This window comes from Suricata suricatta, chromosome 2 (assembly GCF_006229205.1).
Source record: "Suricata suricatta isolate VVHF042 chromosome 2, meerkat_22Aug2017_6uvM2_HiC, whole genome shotgun sequence".
In the NCBI taxonomy this organism is placed as follows: Eukaryota; Metazoa; Chordata; class Mammalia; order Carnivora; family Herpestidae; genus Suricata; species Suricata suricatta.
Genome location: NC_043701.1, coordinates 63,835,892 through 63,848,707, shown reverse-complemented (window position 1 = coordinate 63,848,707; position 12,816 = coordinate 63,835,892). Strand labels below are relative to the sequence as shown.

Sequence of the window (12,816 nt, the reverse complement as noted above, 5' to 3'; positions counted from 1 at the left end):
GTATTAAATACTGCATGGTTTGCCCAAGCTAAGAGGAAACCACATCATAAACCAATAAGCATTTTGCATTTTCTTTCATTATCTACTCAAACTCATGCCTACTGCACCTCTAAACATTTCATTAAATCCAATTATACAGCAAACACTCCCAAAATAAACTTAGATTATATTGCAGTTTCACTTAACAGTATATAAAATGCTGTGTTGTGACAGGTATCAACTATCCATTAGATATTGAATCAATTTTTCTTAAGCACTACTAACTGCTTGCTTTTCTTGAAGCTAGATCATTCTGAAAGTTTCCTGTTAGACCTATGAGTGCAAACATATGGTATCTGTCCTTCTCTGCCTGACTTATTTCACTTAGCATGACACCCTCGAGGTCCATCCACTTTCCTACAAATGGCCATATTTAGAGGATGTTTTTCTAGAAAGAACTTTTCCTCATCTGTTAATCAGAAATAAAGTCACATAAGACAGAAGGGATAAATGCTTGATTCTTTCCTTTTATCTACCCACTTTCAAAATTAGCTTGTGCCTCTGCGGTTGCTGTAACACATCACCACACAAGCGTGATGGCTTGAAACAGTCTAAAAATTTATTCTCTCACAGTTCTGGAAGTTGTAAGTCTGAAATCAGTTTAATGTGGCCAAAATCAAGGTGTCTGCAGGGCCACACTCCCTCCAACAGCTCTAGGGTAGAATCCATTCTTTGCCTCTTCCAGCTTCTGGCAGTTGCCAGTATCCTTTGGCCTGTGGCTGCATCACTACATAAGCCAAGGCCAGCACCTTCCAGTTTCTCACTTACTGTTTGCCTCTGCTTCTATTCTTGGCTGCGTTTTGTGTGTGTGTGTGTGTGTGTGTGTGTGTGTGTGTGTGTGTGTGTGTGTGTGCGCGCGCACACGCGCACTCTCTCCTCCACAAACATTTGTGACTGCATTTTGGGCTCACACAGATAAACCTGGTAAATCTCCCCATCTCTAGATTCTTAACTTAATCACATTTCCAAAGGTTCTTTTTCCAAGGGGCCATTTATAGGTTCCAGGGATTAGGACCTGATATCCTCAGGGGCCATTATTTAGCCTAGCAGTGCCCTAGCAAATGAAATTCTCATGTTAACCAGTGAGCTGAGGTTTTGTGGTTTTTACCTACTTGTTTAGTGTTATTATAAATTTATGGAATTTAACACATCTGTTGTGCTTCCATCTACTGAAATGACTGTTGTTTTCGATGGCCAAATCTGATATACTTATATACCGCAAAATGATTCACCATAATTTTGGCTAACAGCTCCATCACCTAATTATCATTTCTTTTTCATGGCAAGACCAATTAAGATCTACTCTACTCTCTTAGCACCATTCAAGTTTATATAACACAGTATAGCATTAACTATAATCACCATATTGTACATAGATTCCCTAGAACTTATTCATCTTATAATAGAAGTTTGTACTCTGTGACCAACATCTCTCCATTTCCTTTATCCTAGTCCCAAGTAACGAACCATTTTACTTTGTTCCTCGGAGTGTGGCTTTTTAGATTCCACATATAATTGTCTCTGCCTTAGTTCACTTAGCATAATGCCGTCAAGGTCCATCCATGTTGTCACAAACAGCAGGATTTCTTTCTTTCTCATGGCTGAACAATATTCCATTGTGTACACACACACACACACACACACACACACACACACACATCTTTAGCCATTCATCCACTGATAGACACTTAGGATGATTCTATGACTTGGCTATTGTGAATAAACTGCAATGAACATGAGAGTACAGATATCATTTTAACACCCTGATTTCATCTCCTTCGTATATACACCCAGAAGTAGGATTGTGGAATCATATGGCAGTTCTATTTTTAATGTTTTAAGGAACCCCCATACTGTTTTTTTCATAGTGGTCATACCAATTAACCTTCCCAAGAACAGTGCACTAGGGTTCCCTTTTCTCCACATCCTCACCAATACTTATCTCTTGTCTTTTGGATGACAAGCATTCTAACAGGAATGAGGGGGTATCTCATGGTTTTGATTTGCACTTCCTTGATGATTAGTGACGTTGAGCACCTTTTCATGTACTTGTTGACCATCTGTATGTCTTCTTTGGAAAAATGTCTATTCAGGTCCTCTGCCCATTTTCTAACCAGATTTTTTATTTTTATTTTTTTGCTATGGAGTTGTATGAGTTCTTTATATATTTTGGATATTAATCCCTTGTTCCGTAGATGATTGCAAGCATTTTCTCTCATTCTGTAGAATGCCTTTACATTTTGGTGACTATTTCTTTTGCTGTGCATAAGCTTTTTAGTTCAATGTAGTCCCACTTATTCTCAATTCTGTTGCTTGCACTCTTGGTATCATATTTTAAAAGCTGTTGCCAAGATCACTGTCAAGGAATATTTCCTCTATTCTTTTTCCTGTAGGAGTGTCATCGTTTCAGTTTTTATACTTAAGTCTTTAATTCATTTCAAGTTAATTTTTGTGAATGGTATAAGACAAGATCTAACTTCACCCTTCTGCATGTGGTTATCCAGTTTTCCCATCGCCATTTATTGAAAACACTAGCTTTTCCTCACTGAGCATTTCTGGCTCCCTTACCAAAAATTACTTGACTGTATGTACACGGGAAGGTTTATTTCTGTGCTCTCAACTCTGTTCTATTGGTCTATGTGTCTACTTTTATGCCAGTACCACACTGTTTACTACACCTTTATATTATAGTTTGAAATTAACAAGTATAATGTCTCAAGTTTTTTCTTTTTTCTCAGCTTTGCTTTGACTATTCCTTCTTTTATGATTCCATACAAATTTTAAGATTGTTTTCTCTATTTCTGAGAAAAATGCCATTGGAATTTTGATAGGGATTACACTGGTTCTATAGATGGCTTTGGGTACTACAAACATTTTAACAATATTAATTCTTTCAATACGTGAGCTTCTGTGTCTTTTTGCAATGACCCTAGTTGTAGATGATAGTTTCCTAGCTTTCTATTATGGCAAAATGTTCTAGGTTTAACTTGCACATTTTCTTCTCAAAAGTAAAGAAAGCTGGGGTCTTTTTAAAAAATATATTTACACTTTATTAATAAATCCTATTAGAAATTATAATCATTTAAATTAGGAATAAAATTTAAATGCAAAGAATGTAATATTGTTTCCCTAAGTAGTCCAAATTGTTTCATTTTGTAACTGTTTTATTAATAGACAACTTGAAACAATCTACGTGAGTAATCAACTTAAGATATTTCATCCTAATTAGACAAAATAAAGCTAAAATCATTTACTACTAAAAAGATATAAATTAGTTTCTCTACTATGCAATTATGCAATTTCCCCATCAATCTCCATGTAAATAACTCTCTAATCCAGGACACAGATTAATACAAATAACTGGTCTGTTTTTATGCCAATTTTAATGCAAAACACAAAGCTGAAGCTGTAAATTAATAGTTCATTCTTCTAATTTAATTTAGTTAACCCCATATAATTAATGATTTTATGATATTTTAATAAATGATCCTTCTTCAAAAGCAATTATCAGATAATTAATATTCAGAGAAGTAAAAACTTTAATTCAGATCCAAACATTTATCTTAATAATTTACACAAAAGCATTCTAATAGACTCCTGATTTGCAAGCTGGTTTATTGACTAGAAAATATTTTCAGCCACCTTCCTTTACTTCCTAAGTATTGAAGCTTACCAATTCATATAGTAGAAGACTGAACAGTCTATAGGTGTACTCTTAAAATGCTCCACACTGAACACCTGCAAACTTTTTCACACTTAATGTTTAGTCATTTAACAAGTACTTACTGAACACCTACTTTTATCCACTGAATCTGAAAATATGAGTAGGGCCCTACTTATTCATCAAGGATGTTCCTAGAATTTTTTTTTAAGGTTTATTTAAATAATCCCTACACCCATCATGGGGCTTGAACTCACAACTCCAAGATCAAGAGTTTGCATGCTCTCCCAACTGAGCCAGCCAGCTGTCCCTGTTTCTGCAGTATCAATTTTTTCCTTCTACCTAAAGACATTCAGCTTTGCAACTCTCCTTGTTGTCATCCACATATACTGAGGTCATTCCTTCTCATTCTTTAAATATTACAGTTTCTTACTAACACTTCTCTAATATAATTCCTTTACTTTTTGGATATTTCAAAACCCACATGACCCCCTTCTGACATGGACTCTTAATTCCTTAAATCCCTCTCCACCAGTGATCTTGTCTCCTACTTTATCTCACTGAAAAACCAACTTATTTCTTAGAACATTTAGAACATTGGTTTCTGAGGTACATATGATCTGTGATCCTCTGGGGCCACAAAGGATGGTCCCTGCTACCCTTTCAAAAGGTTGGCAAGGTCAAAACTATTTTCATAATAATAGTGAAATATTATTTGCCTTTTTCACCATGTTGATATTTGCACTGATGGTGCAAGTAATGGTGGGTTAAACTAGAGTCGCTTTAGCATAAATCAACATAATGGTGTGACACTGTACTAGTAGTAGCTGTATTCTTCACTATGCACTTGCATTTTAAGATAAATTAGACTTTCACCTCTGAGAAGATGGAGTATCTACTTTTTCCTATTCCTCCTGCCACATAAAACGAAGAATCTTGAATATTATTTATAAAACAAACAGGATTCTGAAAGGCAGAGAGAAGGCAGACCAGCTAGAGACCTCAAAAATAATGAGGAATGACAACTCACCTCAGAGAATATATTGCCTGAGTTATCTTTTCGCCACACATAGCCCATGTGTGGAGCTGGAGAAGCCGGCAAAACAGAAAGGCTAATGAAACTAAATCAAAAAAGCCCCACCAAAACCCTGCTCTCCCTAGTCAAAGGACCAGGAAAGAGAGAGGCTAGCGAGACTTCCAAAACATTACAACTTCCCCAGGTTTTTTTTATACGTCACTGATTTCTTCTCTGTCCTCATTTGTTTTTCCACACCTCCTCATCCCATAAGCAATGGGTTGCCCCAAGACTCAGGCACTGAACTTGCCTCTTTTCTAACTCACTCACCCTTGTGGTGAGCTAATAGCCCCACAGCTTTAAGAACTACTACCTCTAGGGACACCTGGGTGGCTCAGTCAGTTAAGTGTCCGACTCTTAATTTGGCTCAGGTCATGTTCTCTCAGTTCATGGGTTCTAGCCCCTCACAGGGCTCTGTGCTGACACTGTAGAGCCTGCTTGGGATTCTCTCTCCCTCTCTCTCTGACCCTCCCTTGCTCTCTTTCTCTCAAAATATAAACTAAAAGAATTTTTTTAATTAAAAAAAAAGAACTACTACCTCTATTCTCACAATTCCAAAATTGTATCTCCACGAAGGACCTCTCTTGACCCAAGACTCCAGTGTCCAAGTGCCAAATGAACACCTACACTAGATTTAACATGCCCAAAAGTAAACTCCTAATCATTCCTTCCCTGCCCAACAAGACCCCTTGTGCTGTAGTTTTCTCCACTAAGATCATGACAACTCCATCCTTTCAAGTGTACAAAAACTTCAGAGTCACTCTCTTGTTTTTTTCTCTCCTCCTCTGTATTCAATCTATCAGAAAATTCTGTCAAAATATACTCAGACCATTTCTTGCCACATCTACTGCTACCAGCCTGCTCTAAGCTAATGTGATATTTTGCCTAGATTATCATAAATGCCTCAGAACCAGCTGTATTAGTTGCCTCCGGCTGCCATAAGAAAGCACCACCAACAGGGGTGACTTAAACAACAGAAATTTATTATCTCACGGTTCCAGAAGCCAGATGTCCAAGATCAAGGTACTGGCATGCCATGCTTCCTCCAAAGGTGCTAGAGAAGGAACTGTTCTGGATCTCTCTCCTGGTTTCTGGTAGTCCCGTGGCTTGCAGCAGCAAAGCTCCAATCTTAATGTGGCATCCTCCCCACGTGCAATCTTATCTCCAAATTTCTTCTTTTTATAAGGACACCAGTCATACTAAATTAGGGGCGCAAACTACTTAGCTTCATCTTAATTAGAACTGCAATGATCCTGTTTCCAAATAAGGCCACATACAGAGGTACTAGGGGTGAGAACTTCAGCATATGAATTTTTTGGAGGAAACAATTCAACCCATAATGCTAGTCCGCATGCTTCTATCCTAGTACCCTTCATTTGACGCTCGACGTTACCACTCTCCCCCTTATTTAAAGTAGCCCAATTACAATGGCCTTCTCGGTATTCTTTGAATACACAAAGCATGTTTAGCCTTTGTATTCTTACGTGCATCTCTTTGCCTAGAATATTCTTTTTTCACGTATCTTCATGGCTTGCTCCTCACTTCCTTCAGGTTTCAGCTCAGTTATCATCATCTCTGTGAGGTCTTCTGTCTTCTCTATTTAGAAAAATTACTCTCCCCCATCCAACTGATTCTCCTTTACTCGATTAGCTTATTATATCTGATGCACTACTATTAACTTACTTTTCTTCTATCTTCCTCAACTAACTATAAACTGCAGGAGGGCAAGGGACTCTAATTTGTTCCATGTTCTATCTCTGGTATTTAAAACAGTGCGTGGCACACAGATAGTGCTCAATGATTATTTGCTGAATAAATAAACGAACAAAATATAAATGTAGAAGGAACTACTTTATACATTTCAGGAGATTCAAGAATCCATAGGATTTGGTCCCTTCAGTGAGTTCACAACTTAGTGGTTTTGATAAGCATTATATTAAAATTTAATTCCAATTCCACAGGTAATCCTTTTTTAAAAAAGGATTAAAGTATTATAATCCACTAAAATAAAACAGTACACATTGTCAGGTGTCTGCTAATCACTTTCGCACTAATGTAACAACTATGATTCAAACTTAGCCAACTAAAAATCAAGTGATTCATCTTTCCCCACAAACCTACTCCAGACACAGCTGAAGAATCTGACCGTCGCTGTCTCTTCCATTTATTCCTTTCTGCATCTTCTGCCCCAGGTCTAGTCCGGGCCCAAATTTCCTCTAATTTAAACAGCGATAAGAGCCTGAAAACCACTCTTTTAGATTAGTCTATCATCGCCACACCCTCTCCATCTTTTTAACCTGCTGTGCATGTGAAACATATTTGCTGCTCTAAAATCTTCACTACCTCCTCACTGCCTAGTACATGAGACAAAGCACTTTAGTAGAGTTTTCAAGACACTCTTTTTTCTGCCTCCCCTACCTTCCTGGCTTTTTTCTCCCTTCATACATTATTACCCACTAAAACTAGACTATTTGCATTCCCTGGCTTCCACTGCATCTGCATGCCTTTTCCTTACATAATTCCTAACATCCAAAATTCCCCTTCTTCAGTTTATTCCTATAAGCCCCTACTCATCCTTTCAGGTCTGTCTCTAATGCTATCACCTCATGAAGCTGTACCACATATGCAGTACTCTGCGTCTCATGGTTATCACTTATCACACTCGCACAGGGTCATATATAGTATATGTCACAACTCCTCCATTACACTGAAGTTCCTTTTGGATAAAAAATACATCTAAAACGTTTCTGTGTCCCAAAAGCCCTTTGTACAGCGCACCATACATAATGAGACTCAAAACAAGTATACAGGAATTGACCTGATAAACAAACCAGTTTTCAAATAGATGGTGCAATGAAATTAAATTACTTACAATATATACAGTCTGATCCTTGAGACTTTCAGCTTTGGTTACTTGTTTAAACAAGCGAACAAAATCATTAAATGTTTCACAGGTTATGTGGGTAGAACATCGATCCTCTGAAGAACTAAGATGATTCAATTTGTTTAAAATTTGTTCCAAGAGCAGCCTTAAGGTAAAGCATTCAACACAATTTACAAAGACATGTGGGAGCTGAAAACAACAACAAAACAAAAACAAGTGTAAATAGAACAGAAAATACACATATCCAGGAACGGCTCTGCTGGATGTTCTCCACTTGTTCTTTTGATCTACTCCCCCCACCCCCGGCCATTTCCCAACCAGCTCTGTGCCCCAGGAGGCTAGCCACTAGAGACTATATCACCCAGACTCTCATATTTTCCGGCTCCAGTTGGATTCAGCCAACGAAAAGAACCAGGAGCCTGACAGAAGTGGTAACAGAGAGAAAATGGATATTCCCTTACCTCACACCCTATTTCTCAGTGGCCCACAGTTCTACCATGGCTACCTTTTTCTACCAAAGGCCACAGCTCCAGCAGGGGAGCTCCTCATTTAAAGCTAAAGCTTTTGCTGTGATCTGGTATGAGCTCCCTCCTGTGGTTCATTCAGGTCTAGGGAAGGTAAAAGCTCTCTGTACTTTACCATCCTTTACTGATTCCTTTAACATTTCTTCAACCTTTGTACAATAGTATCTTCATTAAACTCACTTCCATTACTTGAGTTTGCCATTTGTTTCCTACAGGGATCCAGAGCAAACCTGTACTTCCCTCTAAAGAATTGTTACCAAAAAAAGGCCAAGTACGTGTTAAAATTCTTAATAGGAATTTCAAACTAACTTTAAGATAATATTCTAATGATGAACAAATCTAGATCAAAAAGAATTTTAAAAGTTTGAAACCACAGTAACCTTCCTATGAGGATTAAGCTAGCTCTTCATTTGGAGGTCAAAATGGAGGTAATTCTAGAAGTAACAAGGAAACAAAGACTTGCTTACAATACAGTCTGTTCTCAAAATGAAATCACAAAAGCAGTACTGATCATTCGGAGGAAGATAACTTTTGGCATCTGACACGAATAATGGGACCTATAACTATTTTTAGTGACATTCCACAACTCTCACCCAAGAAGGAAGCCTCTCTTTGTCTTTCAGAGTAACAAGGTAACTAAGGCTAGGTTATACTTCTTATCAGGCCTCTTCTACCCTATTCCCTTGCAAACTAGAGCCCAAAACATCTCAAACAAAAATCGTTCTGAAATGCCTGGGTGGCTCAGTCAGGTTGAGCGCCCAACTCTGGACTTTGGCTCAGGTTATGATCCCAGAGTTATTCTTACCTCTAAAGTTCTCAACAAAGTTTGTGTTACATAGGTTTTTCCACTGGCAGTATGTCCATAAATAAAAATTGATGGAAAGCTGAAATGATGTCTCTAGGAGAGAAAAGACAAGTCTCAGTCTGCAACATTAAAAAAAAAAAAACAACAGAAAATAAACAATTATCTACTCATGAGAAAGTTTTTCATGGCCAAGTAAAATATTCAATTCAATCCAAATTATTTCCACAGTGACCATACACTGGATCCATGTTTACACTCTAAACTTACTTGAATTCAATCTTAAGCACTTTCTCTATTAAGAAATTAAAATTTCTGGGGCATCTCAGTAGCTTAAGTGCCTAACACTTGATTTCAATTCATGTCATGATCGCATGGTCATGAGATCAAGCCCTGCATTGAGCTCCATGTCGGGCATGGAGCCTGCTTGGGAATCTCTCTCCCTCTCTGCACCTCCCCTCCTCATGCTCCCTCTCTCAGAAAAAAAAGAGAAAGAGAAATTAAAATTTCTGAAAAACTATACTTGGCATATTTAGTATATATTACATATGTACATGCTACAGATACAGTATATATTTATATTTTTTATTATTGTGTAGGCTCATACATAAGAACTCTTATATTTTCAAATCTATAGGAGATTTTTCAAGGATAACTTTGACTATCCTTCTTATTTTATCTTAACTCTTTAAAGAATCCACTCCCACAGTCTACAACTTCACTGTACATTGTAGAGCTCTAAGCAAAGCATATATAGTCACAAAGGTGGAAGGAATTTCAAGAGTCCCCTGTTCTTAAGAAAATTTACAGGATACTTTTAAATATGCATACTACATTTAGCCTGGCCTAAATGTATACATTTCATCAATTAAAACAATGATAAAATCTATATAGCATATATTTCAAAGGACATATTCCCAAGATCCACATGTAATTTGTTAAGAGTCAGCTGCCTAGTGAAAAGTAAAGACTGCCAAATATCGCTCTATTGGTCTCATTAATACTACAAATATGTTTCATTCATTTATTATACATGTATCAAATGCTGAAAACCATAATGCACTGAAGAGTACAAATACCTGTTAAAGAACATCTGCTTTGGAAGAGTTCATAGTCTAGTGGGATGCACTAATTTTAAAAAATAATTACAAGAAAATGGATGATGCAATTTCCACAAGAAAGTAGAGTCTCTATGATCATTATCTAGCACTGCAATAGTGATCACATTTATTACATACTAGCCACTAAGTTACACATTTCCTTTTGCAAGACAAATCAGGGACTCAGACTTGTACAGGAAAAAATACTTCTTTTTGTTTTTTTACTCTCTTTTTTTTTTAATGTTTATTTACTTTTGAGAGAGAGAGAGAGAGAGTTTGCTAGGGAGGGGCAGAGAGAGAGGGAAACACAGAATCTGAGGCAAACTCCAGGCTGTCAGCTGTCAACACAGAGCCTGACCCACAGCTTGAACTGACCTGAGATCATGACCTGAGATCATGACCTGAGACAGTCAGAAGCTTAAGTAACTGAGCCACCTAGGCACCCCTTTGTTTTGTTAAACTTTTTTTTTTAAAGTTTATGTATTTATTTCGACAGAGAGAAAAAGAGAACAAGCAGGTGAGGGACAGAGAAAGAGAGAATCCGAAGCAAGCTCCACACCATCAGTGCAGAGTCAGACACAGGGCTAGATCTCATGAACTATGAGATCATGACCTGAGCAGAACTCAAGAAACAGAAGCTTAACCGACTGAACCACCCAAGCGCTCCTCCCAGAAAAAAGTTTCTAACTGTGTATCTCTATGGTAAAAGCAGCTCCAAGACAGACTTAAGATGGATGTTTTAGTATATAAACCCTTTAAGCTTTTTATACCTAACAATCTTGTGAATTATCTGGCTCAAAAATGCTATCCCAAGAATTAAATGCATGCTTGCTGAGCATCTCCACTATCCAAATACTACAGCTCATCTATATAAAGAGAAGATCAAGACATCCTTCAGGAAAATTTTTCCAAGCTACACTAATACCTTCTTTTTCTAGAATCCTATTACACAGGTCTGCAGCCACCATTTAATGCTTAGTAATATTCCACCTTTTAACATATTTCCATTGTTACCTAGAATTATACTGAACTCTTGCACTGTTACTTTACTTAATCTTTCCCTGTCATAAATCTCCTTAACAAACTATCATAGTCCAGAATCTGGCACAGTACCTAACACAGAGAAGATGCTCCGTAAATACTTATTTGCTGAGCAAGTAAAAGAATCTGCTTAGAAATATGAACCAGTTTTTTTTTTTTTACAGTTTTTTGCACCTCCCACATGCACAGCACCTAGGGGAAAAAGCCATATTAATATTGTTATAAGTGATTTGCTATAAAAAGCAAAGGTCAAAACCCTTTCTGTGATCAACACCAAACCCTTCCAGTCATCTCTATGGGCCAATATTCTTTTTCTAGAGGGCTGCTTCAAGTTGGAGTGATCCAGGTTTATCGTTTTCAAGGAAGGAAGGCATAAAGCATAATCAAGAAAGTGTATCAGTGATGATATGGATAACTCTAACTGAAAGCATTATAACCAGAATACTGAGGATCAGTCATCGACCTCTTACTTCCCTAATTACTGTGCACCTTTAGAAGCGTGGTACTTTTCCATTCTTCACAGACTCAGAATGCCATCCAGCATTCTTAGTTGGTTACAAGTACTTAAGAAAGCAAACCAAAAGACCACTGAGAGGGAGGGTAAGGAGTCTAAACCTAAACTGTCATTTACGCTCCTCACAGATAAGATCCAAGTCTGATTAACTTACCTCCATGTCTAATTAATGATGCTGAAGCAAAAGGCTGACCACAGACCACCAGAAAATAAAAACAGATTTAACTTTTGAACTGGTGAATACTTCCTCCTAACTGTGTTCATTCAAAGACGGCACTTGCTTCCCTCTTCTCCCAGGCATCACCTGAACTGCTGGTCGACAATTCTAGACTGAGATCTCAAGGCTCTAGCAATTCTGGAGAAGCTGCTTAAGTCAAGGCGGGGGTGCCTTGGCCCTCACCGGTATTGCAAACCATCAACTATATCCACGCTTCATTTACACCTATTACCTCAATGAAACGGTGCCAATTTATATCTGAAACACACACACACACCTGGACTATAAAGTCTTGCTGAGCTGGGGAAAGATACTAAGCAACTTCCAATGGCTACTTTGGGCTAAGCATCTCAAAAGCGTGGCGTGCGTAAATGAACACGTTCTGGGCCAACGTCCTGAAAGTTACTTTGGATGTAGGAATGGAGTAGACTGACACCAACTCCTGTTCTCAATGCAAAAATATGGAGTATTGCCTCACAATCCAAACACGAACCTAAAAAAAAAAATTAGAACATGTCGCAAGACCACGGAAATGTTTGCCTCCTGGATTTGGGGGAAAAAAAAAGGCAGTGTGATCACAATACCTCTCCAAACAGGGACTGCAAGGTGGACACTTGGGACTCGCGACAAAGCACCATGTTTTCCAAGTGAGGCATTCCGGCGCGTAGCACAGGGTAGCGCAGCACCCAGCTCGCTCCAGCTCCACCAGCCCACCGGCAACTTCACCTCAGCCCGCGGTCCGGGCTCCCGCCGGAAACCAGACTTGCGAGGTTGTGGGCGGGGCCGGCGTGCCCGTGCGTCGACATGACGGCAGCGCGCACGCGAAACGTCCCTCCCGCCCCAACTTCCAAAGCCCGAGGGGAGGAGCTCTCTTTTCCCCTTTAGCGGAGAGGTTTTGCTTCCGTACTGTTGGCGTTTGGACGTCTTCACTGGAGAGTCTCGCCATTCAACAGCCAGGA

At 38.5% G+C, this 12,816-nt stretch overlaps 1 protein-coding gene across 1 annotated transcript in view; it reads right to left on the bottom strand.

Annotated features, from left to right (window-relative positions):
* The window catches only part of ORC5 (origin recognition complex subunit 5), a 94,123-nt gene extending 81,520 nt beyond the window's left edge, over positions 1–12,603 (bottom strand). Inside the window, exons 1-3 of the mRNA XM_029927729.1 lie at positions 12,442–12,603; positions 8,989–9,081; positions 7,648–7,848 (exon numbers count right to left, since the gene is read on the bottom strand). Coding sequence (XP_029783589.1) covers positions 7,648–7,848; positions 8,989–9,081; positions 12,442–12,513 — 366 coding nt within the window. The 5' untranslated portion in view covers positions 12,514–12,603. The remainder of the gene's footprint in view (positions 1–7,647; positions 7,849–8,988; positions 9,082–12,441) is intronic.
* Between the last annotated feature and the right edge of the window lie 213 nt (positions 12,604–12,816).